Below are 18,936 nucleotides of genomic sequence, written 5' to 3' on the forward strand. Positions count from 1 at the left end.
ATTTCAGAGCACTGACACCAGCTGATAAAATAATCCTGACATTTGCTTGCTGCAGATTAAAGAAAGCTCCAGCAATTACTGAAAAAAAAAAATGCAAGTTTTGGTTCTGTCAATGACCATCTTTATTCCCTATCGCTATAGTACAGCAATGTTTAACATCAGCTATCAAATTTCCCATCCTCAATAACTAGCAAAAAAGTGTTGATCCAAAGGTGTCATCACGAACAGCCAATGAAAGAAATTCACCATATCTGCTGTCATGAAGGGACACAGCCTCTCATAGCAGGAAGAATTTCTTTGACCTTGTTTGAGTTCCTGGCATCTGCTGAGGCTGTCGACATAAGGGCCAAAATTTGATGCAGTGAGGATACCAGGCCATTTGGCACAAGAGATGCCAAACAAAACATTCTGTAGTTTTCAGCGTAACAGTTTTTAGCTGGTAAGAACTACAGCTTGGCTTGAACTGGGAAAATACCAGTAGAAAGCCAACCAAGAACTAGTTTGTTCATACACTGCTTACTTTTAGCTTTCCAGCCAATCTAGCACGTGAATTTCCTGAGTTTACTGAAGGTGCTTTATGAGCACTGATAAAAACTAACACTCAGTTAATGTCCCCCAAGCTAAACAGATGGAACTGGGAACAGTTAGTGAAATTTTCCTCTGCAGAGGAGCTGGTCTAGTCAAACTCCAGAGCAGAAGCAAGAGAGAGTAGTTTTTAATAATGATACAACTCCTAATTGTATAGATCATAATTTCAACTCAGCTGCAAGAAAGCGTGTCCACATGAAATGCTATTTGCATAAACTACACTTAGCCAGGCCAAGCCCTGCACCCATTGCACTACACGATGGAGCTTAACGCCGACCTCGGTGAGCCAGAGGGGAGGTTCTCAATTGCGTGGGAGTAAGACCAAACCCACAGTCAAAAACTGGGCACAGCAACAAGAAGAGCTGCCCAGCTTAAGAGCTGCCTAGCTTTAAGTCCCCGGTCTACAGAGAATTCTCCTCCCTCGTTTAGTGACTGCCCACTCCTGAACACAAGACAAAAAAAACTTAGACAGGAAGCTCCAGCAAGGTTTTATTCAATGGTATACAATAGGGAGAAATTAAGATTAAAGAAGAATTGTACACATTATTGATTTTTCAAGTTGCTGAAACAAACCCATAGGGACAAGAACAACTGAGGCTGACGACATAACAAGAAGCGTGGTGACCATCTCTCTAGTGTCCATACCTGCAAATATATAATATGTTAATGCTTTTTTAAACATTATGTTTCATACTAGTGCTGATTTGGGCAGATTTATTCTCATTCTACTACAATGCAATTAACATGTAAACCAGATGAAGGTGAAATGCTGTTGTGGAAACCGTAGGAAGTTCTCCACATTTCACTTCCCCCAAAAGTCTATCCAGATGCTAGTTAGAAGAGAGACTGAACAATCCATAATATCATGCGCAAGAGACTCTCGGGGTCATAACCCACTTCAAATATACCCTGTGTGAAAGCAAGGCCAGAGCCTGTCACAGCGACAGACGTATGACTGAGCACCCGTAAGAACATACTCATTCATGTCTCCGTTTCTCATCACACTGCCCATGCAGCATTAGTCACTAGCCAGGCAACGTGGGCTCAGTTTTTATTAACTGTTCATTAAACCATCTTAATAGCGAAACTATGGTACTCGAGTTGTCACGTCAATGATGATTTACACAACTGATTGTGAACCAGATCCCAAAGACAATCCCGAACAGTTATAATATCTGCTTTGCTTTGTCTTAATCTGGACTCTGCTTAGAATTAATGTTTGTTTGTTTGTTTGTTTAAAAAGGGAAGGGGAAGGGAAATATACAGTTAAGAAAATACTAATGGTGCAGAATGAAGCAAGTACAGGCAAACTTCCTAACTACTGTCAGTGCACAATTACTCCTCAAAACACAATTATCCCTCAAAACTCCATCCACGTATCTCCTACTATTATTTTAATAACAAACCTTTGAAGAACACAAAACAAAATAAAGAATGCAGAAATTATGAATAAATGGGCCAAGGCTGTAGCAATGACTACATGGACATTTGCTTTCCAGACGCTAGGAAGTCAGCTGTACTAATCTCTGAGCCTATTAGAGCTATAAACCAAATCACTAAGATACAGGAGGAACCCAATAAGACTTCTGGCACCTCGGCAGAAATGCTCTGGAACACAAGCAGCTAAATTCAGGTCATTTTCTAAACCCAAATTGCTCATGCGGCAGTATAGTATTCACCTGAGGCTCCACTGTCAGTGAGTTCCATTCCTCTTCTGCTCTCCATTCTTTAGAGAGAACGTCAATAAAAATCACGACTTTTTAAGAACTCTCACTTACCCCACAGCTATTTGGGCTTCCTTCAGAGATCATTTACCACCGAGTGACTAAGGAAAGGTCCCTATGCAGCAGGGTGGAGAAAAAACCTTTCCGAACAGCAACCATGCCCTCTGACCCACAAATGAGAGAGATTACCCACATCTCTGACATCGATCATTCCTATTAGCAGAAGGACAATTGGATTTTTCATCTTGAAATCTGTGCAGGATACCTACTTTTGGAACTCCCATTCCCTGTTGTCCAGCGGACATACTTGGCGAGTTTTGAGCCAGCGAGAGATGCAGTGGAAGTGGAAAGCATGCTGGAAGAGAAAGTTCAGATTACATCATTTCAGAACACATGAAGGTATCTTAATGTGAAAACTACCATGGAAAGCATCACGGTAAAAAGAGTTTGCAGACAAAGGTGAGGAGGACTAATCAGCCAGCTCACTGGTAAACACCAAGGAATTGATGCACATTTTCAGAGAGGAAAGGAACATTAGTGAAATGGCAGCGGGAGCCTGTTCCACAATGCATGCAGTGGCAAGCGACTGACTTCTGATGAAGGAGAGAATGCAGAGTTTAGCAGCTGCTAAAATTGGCAGAGCAGATGCTGATAAGAAGCATAATCAGAAAGACAAGAAAGAGGATTTCACAGTGAGTAGCAGGGATGATATGTACGTATACATGCTGAAGCTTTCCGCCAGTCTTTTGGACAAACCAAAGCCTGAATAAAATGGAACTTGCAAAATTAGAAAGAAAAAAAATATCTCAATTACATGTTTAATAAGGACACCCTTTTCCATACCCCGTACACCTACTTAAAAACAAGGTTTCACTTGTGGTAACTCTTGTCAAAATCGTAATTTTGACACTAGAATATTCTAACATGGTTTAAAAAATTGCTCTTGTCCTCTACGAACAGAATTGCAACATTTATAATTCTGTTCCGGCATTATCACGCTGTAGCTTGATCCCACACCACAGTGAAGTTGGGGCTGAGGAACAGGTAGTTATCCCATTATGGAAAATTGTATCTTCCAGCTCAGGCCCAGGCTAGCTAAGACGTATGCAAGTTTCAGTTCACATGCTAGTGGGACCAGGTACAAAGGAGTGCATAGGGCAACAAATTGAAGAGCTGGAGATTACACACTAGAACCGATTTGATCTTCCTCCAAAAGGGGAGGCAAATCACCTAGTCACCCCGTATTGAATCCTTGAATCAGCCTGCACAAAGACAAATCAAGCATGCTGACATACAAGTAATCCTATTACCAGGAAAAAAAGAAAAGCACAGCTCCTAGGCAGCACCTTGATATGGAAAATCATGCTCAAAATGAAAGATTATTCTTAAAAAAAAAAGTGTGGGGGGGAAACCCATCATCCTTCTCTGTCTTCTGTCTTACACCTCTCCAACTTTCACTTTTTTCCCCCTCTCTCTCCTTTCTACATGCTACTAAACAAATTGTGTTTAAAGTTCTTTTTTCTGGTGGATTATATGAAATATTTTATAGAAGTTGTTTTGCCCTGAGTCATGAAAAAAAGGGGATAGCATCACCACACGAGCTCCGCAATAAAACAGTTTTCCTTACATTGCAGACACCCCATGCAACTGTGCACTCTTCAGAGGTAGCTGATGCTTGGTTTGCTTGACATTCTATGCCTGTGAAAACAAAAATTAAACATATATATGCAGGAACAGGAGACGCACATGCAACACCAACTGGAAGATTTCTTCATAATAGCAGGGGGTGGGGGAGAAAAGCTCTTTGTTTTGTTGTGTTTATTACATCAGGAAGTGTCAAGAGCTGTTGGTTTAATGTGTGCTGTTTTCCCAAAAGTATCAGATCAAAATATACTTCATCCTGCCTTCCTCCTTCCTCTACATTTCCAGAGAGCAAGAGCACATAGCTCAGCTACCTGTAACATGCGTCTGCTTTCCAAATTTTAAGGATAAATATTGTTAATTTGTTCTCTTGTGTTTTAAGGCATGCCTTTTGATGATCAGTTTGCAGTAGCAAAGTTGTGGGAAAAAAGTTTACTTAAATTTCTTACCCAGGTTTCTCTAAATATAAATTAACTGTCTTGTCAGATATTTTGTACTGTCAGTTACATTTACAAATTAATTTGCTCACGTAATGCTGAAGTTTGCCTGTCTCTCTTCTTTAGTCTTGTGACAGGTAAGCACAGCCCAAAAATACACTGTATAAAATACAGTTTTTCAGGAGAAAAAAAAAGATATTTCCAACTCCTCCACAGCCAGCAGCACAAACCTATGAGACCAACATTCAACTTCCTGCAAAAGGATGCTTTCTTTAGAAGTCAAGCCCAAATGGTTTAAAAAGACATGCTGATAGATAATCAGCTTAGAATTTGATACATGGGCTTTTTTGCTTGCTTGTTTTGCAGCTCTTTTTTTCCTGGCAAAGAAAAATGTCTGAATGAGTTCCAATTCTCTGTTCACTTTTTGTGTGCCCAAATATGCTCAGAGGAGAAGCAATTTGATTCACCAAGTAAAGATTCAAAAACTTTCAAACCCCACAGATTTGGCTGAAAAATGTGAACTTTATTTGCTCTTATTCGTCCCTTTCTCCATTTTTTTAATCTCAGGCGTGGAGATGAACAAAATAAGAGAAAGACCCATTTTTCCCCGAGATGTGAGAGACATCAGTTAACCTTGGTCACAAGGAACTACTCAAAGCAAGGCTGAGATCTAAAGAAACCCAGTGGCAACAACTGTTCTGCAAGATTTGAATTAACCTGTATTTTATATGGTTTACACCAAGATATGATATACAAAGCAGGAAGTCCAAAGCTCGATTCCCGGCCTGCCTATAGAAGAGAACAAAATCCAGTGCACCTGAAATGTCTGATGTCTTAATTCCTTAAGCCCTCAATACATACAGCAATAAAACTAAATCTGATTGAGAAAATGGAAGATGCTCAAGAACCTTGAAGAGCTTCAGTTAGGATATTTGTTTAAAATTTGACACCCAAGATTGCTGCAACAATTTTACTGTTACTGCAGTACAGACTCATGGTCTTGCTGAGTATCACAGGCATATTATATCAAGTATTTGGCATGAGTCTGTACAGTAACAGAAAATGGTGAGAAGATGAGTAGTAGGAAAAGGAGAGGAAATTCATTTGAAGGAAGAAAAGTCAACTGGTAAGCCCATTTCTATGTAATTTTGTCTTTATTTCCTCCCCCTCCTCTCTAAGTGGCCCTAACCCGTGAGCTGTATGCTTTGCAATACAGTTGGTTTTTTTTTTCAGGCTTTAAAGGACTCTGTATTTTGACTGGGAGTGAGAGGGAAGAAAGGTGGTTTAGGTAAGGAAGAAAAGGCACACTGAAATTCATTTTAGCATTACTCAACCATTTGCCGACCAAGAAGTACAGTCTAAAACATGACAGTCCCAAAAGCTTAAGAGGACAGATGAACTTTTGCAGAAATAGCTGAGGAGGAGTTCTCTGGTGATGACGTAAAGCCCTTCCAACACGACACCCAGATTTAACTCTCCCCATCAAACAGGCTGGACTACTGCTGGCACTACTACCTGTGGCTACCCCAAAAAGGTCTCCCAAAAGCTGAAACATTTTTTGGTATCCCCCTTGCCTAATTTCAAAAAAAGTACAATATATCAACAAAGAGGTAAACCAAATTAACAATCTTCTGTCAGAACATAAAAAGTGATTATTCTGGCTCTGGAAGGACAGAGCAGCTATTTACCGGCTGCTGACCCAAAAGAAATGGTAAGAGTCCGACAGTAACAGGTACTGGAGGAGTACTGAACGACTCTTCTTTTGCCTTGCTTTTGACAGAGTATCTGGAGGTGAGGGCAGAAAGATACAGCTAAAACCTGAAATACCTGTAAATAATTGTGAAAGATGCAATGGAAGCATTTCAACTCAGGGAGTTACAGAAACGTGTATTATATAATGGCAGCTTGTAAATCTTGGCATCTGTTAAGAATCATCCCTCTTCCTATACATTTTCTATTGCAGAAATCTTCTATATATTTACCTAACAAGAAAAGTAGCCTAAGATTTAAGTAGCCATAATGGCAGGCAACAGAAGTAAAGTACATGCCTTTGTTCACAGCTACAGTAACAGCCCACTGCACCGGTAAATTTGATGATAAGAGCTCTTCAAAGTACCTTCCACTGGAGCAAGGGTAACCAATATATGGGTTCCCCTTTCTCTTTACATGTTGCCTTCTAAATTATGTCATGAAGGGATTGACTTATTGGGAAGAAGAAAACTAAATGCACAGCTTGGCTAACACAACGCATCAGGTACTCACCCAGAAAACAGAGACAGAAAAATCAAATAAGCAGGCTAATAAACTTGGAGTATATTTGTTATCCCTAAAATGTAGAATAAGCTCTCCAATTTAATTTGTCAAACTTCAGAAGGATTTCAGAATTTTCCCCTTGCAATTTTCTTGAGTTTCTTTGGAATTATCTGTAGATTTTACTGAACACTTATCCTAAGTTCCCCCCCATCATATTATCATATGATTCCTTCTACTTATAACCCCCTTGCATGATGCTCAGTATTTCCTGTTAGTATCGCACTCTCAAAATATTTGTCCACAGCTATCATCTTCCACTATTACTTATGACTTAGCAAAGTATGTATACTTAGTTCTGAACTTTTATTCTTCTCAGAAAGCCCAAATGATTCAACTTGTTAAGCATCCTGAGATTCTTCTTTGGATTCTATGTCATTTATCTATCTTTGTGAAGCTAGAATATCAAATGCGGTACTTTGCATCTTACTATCAAAGAAAGGGGATGGTATTTTGATGACAAATTTTATATAGGTCAAAACTATACCAGCTATCTTACTATGATATTACATTCCATGTTTTAGATCAGAAGGTACTAAACACAGTGTTTCTTAACACTCCCCAACTTACTGTGTTGCAATGAAAGCACCAGAGAGCAAGCCTTTGAAGAAATCAAGAAGAACGCTCAAGTAAAATCTAAATAGGACCTGGGTTTTTCCAGAGAAGAATAAAAACAAAACACTGAAAATCTACTCATTCCTTCTGTACACTGAATACAAAACACACTGAGGGTGGGGGGAAGAGAAGAACTGCACGACACCTTAATATTGTTATATCCTAGCTTTTGGATATCTGACTTTATAATGTTAACAATCTGCCATTAGCACGGCTGGCGTTACTTATCACTCTTTTAATGTTTTCCCTTTCGAAGTTTCTCTTCATCACTTGGAGAGGGAGACATTTGTATCCTGCATTTTATCAAATTGAATCTCATGTTGTTCTTCCCTGCACATTCTATTAATTTTTCCTCAATTTCCCATCACTTCACATCTTATGTTTGAAAATCTAATTAAAGTGCTGTTTAACAACATTAATGATCTGTAACAAGGAAGTAAGTAAATCCAGAGCCAGCACTGATCTCGGAACACCAATTTAGATACCCCTTCTACTCTGTATAATGTCAATTTTGGTCTGTCATTTGCAGTCCAGGCTTTTCATAACATTGCTCATACCCAAACTAATAACCTGTTATGCTTCAGCAACTAGAAAAAGAAAGTTACCTATGCCCTCTTCCTTCACTGTTCTTCCTAATCTATACACTCTCAATCCCACCCCCCTTTTGGTAGGATGATTTTTATTTTTTTTAAGAAGTGACACACAAAATTCACTACTGGAAAATAACATCTGTCCACTCTCCTTCCAGCTCCTCCACATGTCTCATTTTTTTATAAAAAATAGCAAATATATGAGATTGTATTCGGTCTCTTCTGGGAGGCACTATTAATTTTGAGACAGTTTAACAGAATGAAACACACTATCATCCACTATCTTACAACATATCCCAGTTATCACGAATAATCATCTTGAATTACAGGATTTAATCTATTTATTCTATACATTTGTAAATTCTATAAATATAATTTATGTTCTAACAAATCTTTAAAATTCCATTTGCCGGTCAGCGACATGCTCTCCTCTCTAATATATCATAAGCCTGAGAAACAAAGTAGTAGTCCAGTGTCTACCTCAATTACTTTTCAAGATGGTACAGGTTAGAAGTACTTAAAAAGGAAATTTTTATATCTAAGGACCTCAGCATATTTCATAACCCCTATTCTCACTTGCTTCTCTTTAGTGTTATCATTCCCCTTCTAATAACCGAGAATAAACTGAGGCACGGATAGGCAGTAGCTGGCTCAAAACATAAACGCATCTGCCCCAAAGCGAAGAAGTGAACTTGCTTAACCCATTTTCAGCCCTGTGCATTACAGCGTGGTTTTTCTTTATTAAAAACAAAAACAAACAAACAAAAAACCACACTTCTGAAAGCAGTTTTGCAATTATTATTTAAATCTGATGTGAAATCAGGTGCATTTCTCAGTAGTTGTTACTATAAACTTGAGGCCTCGTTTTTCTGAAACATTTTGTTTTCATATAGGCTTATTTACAATCAGTTACCATTACCAGTAGTTCCAAGGGCTACTGCATAAAATCAAAGTGAAGCCAAACTATCACAATGGGATCATGACACGCCATTCCCAGGCACTGCAGCTGTACCTGCTCTTGTTTGAGGCGGGGGGGGTCCACAATCCTCACATTTTAGTTATACTGACAAATATCTGTCTGGTGTATATTAAAAGGTCTTCTGTCCTTCACGACTCAAACAAGATGGACAGGTATGGTGCAAACAATATCTTGCTAGTTTGAGGGGGGAGGAATGGTTTTGTACTCACTACCAATCCTTTATAGGACTGAAACCAGTGACTTTGTGTACGCGCACCTATTTCATGACAGAAATTTGTACACTTAATTCCATTATCACTTTATTTTCCTACATGGCAAGCATATTTGTTAACTGAACCATCCAGATTACACAGCAAAACCTCAAACCAATACTTTGTTTTTTATTTCAGCATTTGATTATTCTCCTTTGTAAATGAACAATTAATTCTCTAGGTGGACACAAAATTCCCCATACTAAAACGTTAACTAACTTATGCAACGTAGTTTTTGTAGAGTGAGGAGTCAAATGAAGTCACTGGTCCAAGCCTTAACTGGCCAGTCAGACACAGAAAGTGTTTCAAGATTTCATCCTGATGAATGTCATCAAAAAGTCCATACCTATAGTAACATCCCCAACCCTAAACTCTAATACCTGGTTTTGGGAGCAATACCTGTATACCTTGAATAATTTCAATTCCTCCCGGTTCTTTACTATTACTTCTTTTCCTCTTTGTTGCATCCAAAAAACACTCGGCAACATTATCTCATCTGTAGATGTGGTAATCGAGTGATTCTACTCTTCACAAGAAAAGGGTGAGGGAAAAGCAGTAAGGTGACAGAGTATTTGTCAGTATTTGCACTGTGAAGACTTAGTTCCTAATCAAAAGCTGAATTATACCCTCAACAGGAGAAATTTCAGCTATGCATCATGTACAAGTCAAAACCGTCAACTGTCTTCCCCACCATTTACTTACATAGATCCATAATATGGTTTCTGCAAATGGCACAGTTATCAACCACAATGTCCCATGCCCACAGAGCTACTGCATTCCACTAGAGAGAGGAAAAAAAGAAAAAGAGAAACACAGTTTGACTCAATTTACAGCACACAGAAATCCTTGTTATTCAAGATCCCATGTAATTTTTAAATGGAAAAGCTGTGCCATTTTAAAAAAAATAATCTTAGAAGTCCAGAGTAATTCTTTATCATGAGCTCGTAAGTGTTACTAGAAAGCAGTGGTACATTCCCCTCACACACCTCTCAGACCCAGTGTCTGCTTCCAACTTCAGAAGCAAGATAACTGCCAAAGTCCCCTTTTTTGTCAAACAAATGCAAGTATCTGCATTTCTATTCAAGATCCAGAGGCAGCTCATGCCACATCCTCAAATCTGATGGAAAGGACAGTGCCTTGCAGAAAGGCCACTCCAGATGCCATTTTGCTAAGAGGAATTTCCATTATTCGCAGCAGTTCTTCTCGTAATCACCCCCCAGAGCAGTTGGGGCCAAGAACTAAAATCATCTCTAATGCTACCTTTTGCTGACTCCTAAATAATCTCTTCTGCAAAAAGGTTACTAGGCAATAACCTACCAGCAAGGCTGAATATACAAATTTGAAAGTACCATCAAATTAACCTTTCAAAGACTTTATCTAAAAAAAAAAAAAGAAAAAAAAAGAATATCTCTCTCTCATGCTGCTTCAGGGGAAGAGTTGGCTACAAATTTCCATGACCATTTTAGAAAACTGATTCAGAATGAGGACTTTAAGACAAGCTATGCAAAAAAGTATAGCATCTTTTTATTCCTCCCCACAAAAAAACATAATCAGGTCTTTTGTAAATTCATGAAATAGAGGGGCTTGCCTTCAATATTCAAAGCAATCCAACAGCATATTGGTAGCCAGGATAATCTTCATTTACTACTTAAGTAGTCTAGATTTTTTTTTTCCTTCCCTTTTATCAGTATATGATTGTATTGACTGTACTACAGTAAATCGTCTCTACTTTGTTCCATTTACATCTCAATGTTTTCATTGCTTCCCCTTAGTTTGGGATTCTGAAGGAAGAATGCAGATTGCCAAGTATCAATAAGCAGTATCGATTTTGATAAGTACTTCAAGTTTTCATTAGTACTGATATAGAAAGTCATCACAACACTACTAGATGTTTCAGGAAATGGGTAAGTAGTGATTTCATTTTTTTCTCCCCATCTTCTAACTTCAGGTCTAGCCAGCATTCTGGCTGAGGTACTCATATCTCAAGGACTTCATCCACACTTCAAGGCAGCTACGATAAACGTTCCTGGCACCCTTATCTCTCCCACACTTTTAGGTACTTAATCACTTATCCCAACATAAGCTACTCTTGCGTCCCACAGACCTGTAACTGAGCCACACACGCAACAAGCGCACCTATGTACCTTGCTGGGGAGGAGCAATGCCACTGACACATAAAAGGTGCCGCTTCCTGCTCCTCTCATGTACTATTGTTATCTGTCCCTATTTCCAAAGAACAAGCAATCATGCCATCCAAACACCTCCTTCTGCGTAGACCTGCAGCCCTGTACAGAGCTAGGGGTTTCCATCATCACTGATGACAGCTGCATTTCAAACAATATCTACCAGCAGGAATCACAAGAAATGTTTGCCGATATCCAGTCCAGGGGTCATTTTTCCTCAAATTCTACCTTAACACAAGCCCACACAGCCTCCCTACTTCCTCTGTGCCCTCCTGTAACAGGTTTGGATTATTATCAGGATCCAGCTGATAGACAAACTGGTGGCACTGGACAGAAGAGTGATATTATCGCTGTTTTGAGGAAGCAGACAAAGCCAGGGTGACAGGAGAGCATTTTCTTACTACGCACACGTTTTTATGGCTTGATTTAAAGAAGAAGAAGAAGAAAAAAAAGCCACATAAATTTGTGCAAAACGTCTGACACAGCACATAAGGCGGCTCGGACGACTGGGCCAGAGCGGCCGGGGCTGAGGAGGAGGCAGCACTCAACATCTGCTCCCCGGCCTGAGCTGCCCAGAGGCTCAGCGAAACGCGTCCCAGCCGGGGAGGGCACGGAGCGGCCGAGGCCGGGCAGGGCTGGCAGCGCCCGAGGGTAGCGGGCGGCAGAGCCCCCCGACAGGGGCAGCCCCCTCAGGCCTCCCTCCTCCCGCCCGCGCAGCCCACGCCAGCCGCACCCGCTGATTGGTCAACCTCCGCTCCGCGTGCGGCGGCTCGCCTCAGCCATTAGCCCGGACGCATGCCAAGACTCCCGCAGGCCCCACCCCTCCCCTCCCGCCGCGCCGGTGCGGAACCGGGCACCCGGCTCCGTGAGCGGAGCGGGAAGTGGCCCTCTCCTCCGCCCCGCTCGCCGCCATTAGGCCGGCCCCGGCCTCCCCCTCCCTCTGTGGCCAGCTGGAGGAGCGCGCCAGCGGGCCTCACTTTTTTCACTTCGAAGCGCTTCTTGCCGGCGCCGCTGTTGGTGCCGCTAGGGGTGTCCACATCCATCGCGGCCGCCATTTTGGATGCGTGAATCGCCCGTCTTGCTCCGCGCGCATGCGCGACGGGGAGGGACTCGGGGACGGCAAGCGGAAGGGGTGGGCCGGGCTCCCTCAGCGTCCAGGGTCCCGCCCCCTCGCTCGCCCCGCCCCGCCCCGCCTCGCCGCCAACAGGTGCGGGGAGGGCAGAGAGCGCGTCGCCGCGGGGCGGCTGGGAGTGCGGTCACGTGGGGCAGGCTCTTAAAGGCGCCGGTCAGGGCGGGGCTGCCCGCCGTTACTTCATCGATGTGTCGTCTCCTTCCCCCCCCCCCCGAGTTGCACAACCGGAGGGGGCGCGCGAGGAGCCGGTGGGGGAGGTGCAGTTAAAGGGGTGCGCACCCAGAGCGCTGGGCCGCTCCCTGTCTGCGCGGCGCTACCGGGCGGGGCCATGTCGCCTGTCAGGCGAAGCGGCGGGGAGGGCACCGAGATCGGTGCCGGCCCCGCGCCTCCTTCCCTCCCTCCGTGTCTCAGCCTGCCCGCCAGCGCCGCTCTCGCTTCCCCGGCGGCCAGGGAGCAGGTGCCGTGGGCCGGGCCGGGCCGACTGGCCCGGCTGTGGGTCCCCGGTAGAGCCGGGCTCGTCGCCTCAGGCAGCGCCAGGGCCGTCCCCGGCCTCCGCAAAGGCCGAGCGAGGGGGGAGAAAGACGGGGAGGGGTGCAGGACGACGACGGTGGCGGCAGGGAAAGAGGAGACACGGGGCAGATGACAGGCGCTCGTGTGGGAAACAGCCCCGCTATCTGCCCCGGGGTTCCCTTCTCCGCATCGCGGGCAAGGCTGAGTCCCGCGGGGCGGGCAGCCCCGGGAGGAGGTGGTGTGCCGGTAGGGACGTTGGCTCCCCGGCTGCGGGATCACTTTAAAGCACAACCCAGACCCCGCAAGCTGCTTTGCGTGCTCGGGCTCTGATTATCGTGTAGCACTTCACTAGAATCACTTGGGATTTGTATCTGTGCCCTAACATGAAGGGCTTCAGCCCTTAATAAACTTTTTGCTCGTTTTCTTGCATCCTAATTGGTCTCCAGCAAGTGCAGAATGAGGTAAGGCCATTGGTGTTACTATTGTAGCCCTTTTGATCACCACCAGGCCAGGTTTGCTTCTTTTTTTTCTTTTTTTCAAATGGAATACCAGAATTGCCAGAGAAAGAATTTGTGTTGTCCAGACTACTCTTTGAGCACACGAGTTAGGCTAATGATCATTATAATTAACATGGGATTTACTTGTGCTGCTAGAGCTGCCCAAGTCTCTTGCAAAGATGGAGACAACAGGCACTGGAAACTTCCCCTCTCCATCAGTACAGCTGAAAGGACTTTTCTGAGACAGTGGGTAGTAGTATTTGCCATTATGAAAATGGAAATTGAGGGGAGGATGCTCCCCAGTAGGTCTTGAAATGCCCCCCAGCTTTGCAGGTCCTTGGAGATGTGCTTCTGCTCTGCAGAGAGTAGTGGCCTGCAGTAAGAACAAGATGATGCTGCCATTGGATGTTTTGGAATCATTTTCAATGCGATTCATATTTGAAAGACATGTAACGCTTGTGCCTTGAGTTAAGCACGTACCTAAATGCTTGTGCACGCGCACTCTCTCTCTCTAAAGGTAAGTTTGAAGAAGAAAAATACCTTCTCTCATTTATCATCCTTTAGCACCTCTAGTTATCTACGTGGAAAGCTTCCATTTCCGTTAACTGCCCATTTCCCCAGATGCTGCTCAGTGATGGTGCATCTCTTCTTGCTAACAAAATGAAGCCATACAGATTCAGCTTTTCATCCTGCTGCTCCTTATTCAGGACTGTAGCATGAAGGCCACTGCAAAGGAGTATTTTAAAACAGGACATGAGTGTTCAAGGAAAATTGATTTTTTTCATCTTCAAGAAAATAGCTCTTTTCAAAGCTGAATTTGCGAGATTTTCTTTTTAATAGAAACATGAATTTTAACCCTAAATCTGTATGGTAATGTCCCCGGTAGGACATTGCTCAGTAGGAATCCAGGACGTTCAACAAACATGTACAGTAGGGCATATGCATATCAGAGAAATGTTAACATTCATTTTCACTTTAAATGACTAGTGCAATATAAAATTATAGTCTTCCCACCTCAGCTGATGTCACCACAGGGAGATGGTTGCCAATGGGTAAAAGCCATGCAGCTGGCAATCATATGGTCTGGATTTATCTTGCTGTATCTGGCAGCAAAAAGAAGATAATGATGCAGATTCTTGAGTTAAGTCTTGCTAAAAAGGTGGTGGTGTTTTTGGGGGAAAAAAGATAGCAAACATGGTGCAGAATAGAACTTTATTTGCATGCTTATTTATTTAATATTTACTGATTTGTGTATGCAGATACATAATACCAACAATGGGAAGTGCATTAGGAGATCTCCAATGTGCTTCACAAAGGAAAATTAGTGATGGTATTGCCTAATATTCCTGCACTTCATAAAAAGAAGAGCTACCCTTTTTACCGTACATGAAATAATCTGGTTTCTTTTGATTTTAGTGCGATCTCTAATTTCTTTCCTCCTAGGGAAAGTGCAGCCCCTCAGACCTGTTTTCTGCCTCCTAGGGCTATATGTTGTAGAGAGGTGTCAGTAGCTGCTGCAGAAAGAAAGGCTGCAGCTTTGAAAAGCATCAGCCTCAAAAGAAATATAATGCTATGGTCCAAATTACCAGGGATGCTTTGAAGAATGGTTCATTTTTCAAATCACCAGGACATGCAGGGGAAAAAGAGGAGACTGCAAAGCTGAAGAGGCAAGGAGACAGACAGACCGGGTGACACGTGACAACTGCTCTGAATATGGTTAGTCCCAATTAAAATGAGGCAAACTCCCTCTCCCACTTGTCAAAAACTGTCCCAAAAGGCAAGGTACCAACTACCTGGCGACTCCAGTGCAATTGCCTTCCAAAACCAGCGTCTTTCACTTCGGTTATGGTCTTTCTCCTTTGCAGTCCTTCTGTTGTTGTGGTTTTGTTCTGCAGCCACCAACGTTGTCCTACATGGGATTTATCCCCCAAATGACACCCCCCACCCCTCCACACACACCCCCTTTGAACCTGTGCACCTGACAGGACTGTTGTGGGACTGCTGGTGGAGGGGCAGCTGCTTGCAGCCCCGGGTCTCCAAAACTGCACCCACATGGGGACCAAGCAGAAGGCCTGGTGGTGATACTGCCAAAATTTGTTCCTCTGAGGCACCAGAACAGAGGGATCTACACGTCATGGGGAGGATCCTCCAGAACTAGCTGTGTTGGAAGGAAAACACACGCAGGAACAGTTGCTTTGCTTTCCGGTCTTCCCTGCCTGAGCCTTTTGCATTCCACTTCGCGGCCCGGCAGACAAGCCAAGACGCGCATCCTCAGTGATCACGTCTCATCCTCAGCGCGCGCATCAATGCCACAGGATCTTTCTGGGGCACTCGGGTCACTCTCAGGAATGAAACTGTTCTGAAAGAGAGGAGAGAATTGCAACACTTTAAAACATGCTTCAGAGCAACACCTTTCTTTTACTGTACAGTCATGAGAGTAGGGATGGGCCTTCCAAAACTGCCAGGAGCAAAGAGCAGGGGAAAAAAGGGAGGTGGCCCCTTTCAAAGTGCTTACAAACCTCAAGTTTTTCTGCTGCCTTTCTGTGCTTCACCCTCTCAGTGCTGCCTGCTTCAGGTGTGATTTCAGTGGTGCCCTAAGCAGTGTCAAGCAGGAATTACCTGGTATATGAGCCTAGTTTCCTTTCAGTAGTTGCAAACCTAGGAGTAAAAATCAAGTACATTTTATTACTTTATAAAGAACTGCAGGGCTGGCTGGCTACCCTCTGGTCACTGATGCTACTAAAACCATTTGACTTGACTAAGTTGGGATTTCTAGCACCCTTTGCTTTTGGATTTCCAAATCCACAGACAACATTCACAAATGACTATCGAGGCAAAACTGAATCTATTGTCTTTCTGTGTTGCTGCAAAACTTCTCAAAGTTCACGAAGTAAGCAAACGGCCTCCCACCCAGGTTCTGTAGCATCCCCAGCTGATTCAGTGTGCTTGGCATAGGAAAGCTGAATTCAAAGAATAGAGCCAGAGGGGTAGATTAAGCAATATATCCCATAGATTTTTGGACCAGGCTGTGGTTTGTTTCTGCAGAAACCCAACCCCCCCAACTCTCTGCGTGTTTTCCAGATGATAGTGACATTATACCCCATATAGTACCCCTGGCTTTGCAATCCGTTACTAAAACCTCAGGAGAGAAATGGAGCCTCCAGCCCCCAGTAATCCAGCTAAGAACAACAGATGAGATTCTGAGAGAGGAGCAGGTTGTACCATTTCACAGAATGGTGACTAATTGTTGCTCTTCCTTTCTCGTGGCATTTTACCTAAGTTGCTTGATAACTCGTGGATAAAATAACACAGAACCATCATGGCAGCCTGCAGGTGCTTGCAAAAACCATGAGACTTAATGGCTGTGCCCAATCTCTTGCAGACAACCTTTCCCTACACATGAAAAAGAGCAGCTGTGGCTGCAGGCTCAACAAACGACACTGTCCCCATAGTGGGCATCTCAGCCCCACACCGTGCCTGACGATCACCTGCAGCTGGTACAGAGAAACGTGAGCAGGATCCACAGACCCCAGTGCATTATGGTGAGGATGTTGGGCTGATTCCACTCCGCTTCAAGAAAGGGTTTGAAGCCATCCCTCCTTTGCATCAGCAACCCCACGCTCCCCATCCTAAGCCTCGCCTTCAACTAAGGAGCTCCACCTCAGAAGGACTCCCAACACCAGCCCCAGCTCCTCTCTACCAACCCTCTGCAGTTCTGGGCGCGGAGCTGCAGATGCTGATCACATCTGGCTGTGCTGCCACCTCCCGAGAGAAACCAGCATCCCAGCTTCTGCTCAGAGGAGAGGACATGTTCTGCAGCCAGGCTTGCAGCCTGCATGGAGGTCTCCGGGGGAGCCAGGGCTCTCCATGCTGCCTGTAGCCTGGGAAAACAAGACATGGGCCCAAGAGTCACCATACCTCCAGGTCAGCTGTAGTGAGACTGCCTACAACAACCGAGACAAAAAATGCATACATGGGACAGAGTGAGGGCTTGAGAGAGAAAGAGTCCCACTTTAACCTGAGCTGGGATCCTGAAGAGATGTCAGAGACAGAGGCTGAGATTGTAATTCAGAGAGAAGGCAAGCCTTTCAGACGGTAACAGGAAAGCGATAGCAGGGGAGTGATTGTTTTTAACCTGAACATCTCAGAAGAACTGCATGAGGTGACAAGAGGCTATAGGATAGTCCAAGTGTGGGAGACAGCACCATTAACCGCACTAGAGACATCATTTGAAAACCAGGTCACAGTCTGGATCTCCTTCATTGCTTAGATAGTTTTCAAAGGGCCTTTTATCCTTTTTAGGAAGAAGGAAAAAAAAAAGGAGAATGTTATGATAGCTCAATACAAGTAGTTATATTCACCTACTACTGCATGTAAGCAACATTGGAAGATGCTGCCAGGCTAATTAACAGTAGCCAGGAAAAACCACAAAGGTAACCAAAGTAGTAACACAAGCTTGCCTGCATATAAATCAATGAACTCCTACTGATTTGGGAAATCCATGAACCTTCAGTAACATGAGGAGAGGCAGTTCCAGACTGCTGTGTGGGAGACACTGAAACACTGTTTACAGATATTCTTATCTACAGCTTCTCCCTGACAGTCTTGAATGTGGGGCGAAAGTCACAGAGAGGGAATAAGCACTAAAATCGGAAAAAATGTTATCAACAAAGTAAGGTCTGGAAGCTACCTTCACTGAGTCAAAGGTTTTGATAGTGTTTGAAAGGAGGCGAGAGCCATCAAGCTACAGCTTTGCATTTGTCTTCCCCCATTAATTCTTTGTCATTTTTCCAAAAAATACAGTATCCCAAAATTCCTCCCCAGATCTCTTCTTAGTAAATCAAGCTCCTAACTGCAGGCCATGCTCAACAAGACACAACTCATTAGCCTTTACCATCTTTCTTTGTCACAACAGGAGAGACGCTTCTGTCAGTAAAAGCATTTTGTCGAAGCCCCTGGTAGTCATAGCAAAGGCACCACTTGGCAGCTGAAAATTGTAAAAATCCAAATCCAAGGGTTTTTTTGGGTTTTTCTTGAGGGGGTGGGAATGTGAAGGTGGAGTTCAGATATGATTTTGGGGCAAAATAAAAAGAACTAATTTTATACCACTTCTTCCTGGAAAGACACAAAGGAATGGGAAAAACAAATTAGGTGGCCCACAGACACGGCAATTACTGGTGCAAAAACTGTATGGATATTTCAAAAGAAACCAACAGTGAGGGAACCAGCAGTCCCCTGCCTCCCCCACCAGCATAAGCAGGAACAAAAAATTGTGGTACCTAAGTTCTCAGAAAGCAGGATTTCAAGTATTTCTGGCATTTAACTGCTCTCTGTCATGAATGCCTAGATAAAGACAATATATTGAGTTTAGCCTTACTTTGGACTCCACTGGAAAGTTCATTACGGCATCTAGGTCAGCGAATCCCACAAGAGATGGTCTGCCTGCTGGTTCTACAGTGAACAATAAAATAAATTAATA

At 43.5% G+C, this 18,936-nt stretch overlaps 1 protein-coding gene and 1 long non-coding RNA gene across 2 annotated transcripts; both read right to left on the reverse strand.

Annotated features, from left to right (window-relative positions):
• Positions 1–1,052: 1,052 nt before the first annotated feature.
• RBX1 (ring-box 1) lies at positions 1,053–12,453 on the reverse strand. Its single transcript, XM_054812168.1, has 5 exons — positions 12,296–12,453; positions 9,838–9,916; positions 3,940–4,010; positions 2,582–2,667; positions 1,053–1,233 (listed from the first exon to the last, which is right to left on the reverse strand). The coding sequence occupies exons 1-5, from the start codon at positions 12,371–12,373 to the stop codon at positions 1,221–1,223; spliced, it is 327 nt and encodes a 108-aa protein (XP_054668143.1). The 5' UTR covers positions 12,374–12,453; the 3' UTR covers positions 1,053–1,220.
• Positions 12,454–15,396: 2,943 nt separating this feature from the next.
• On the reverse strand, positions 15,397–18,556 carry LOC129204108 (uncharacterized). The gene is made up of 3 exons (XR_008576282.1): positions 17,162–18,556; positions 15,977–16,115; positions 15,397–15,816 (listed from the first exon to the last, which is right to left on the reverse strand). It is a non-coding gene; the product is annotated as an uncharacterized LOC129204108 (long non-coding RNA).
• Positions 18,557–18,936: the final 380 nt, after the last annotated feature.

This window comes from Grus americana, chromosome 1 (assembly GCF_028858705.1).
Source record: "Grus americana isolate bGruAme1 chromosome 1, bGruAme1.mat, whole genome shotgun sequence".
Lineage (NCBI taxonomy): Eukaryota > Metazoa > Chordata > Aves > Gruiformes > Gruidae > Grus > Grus americana.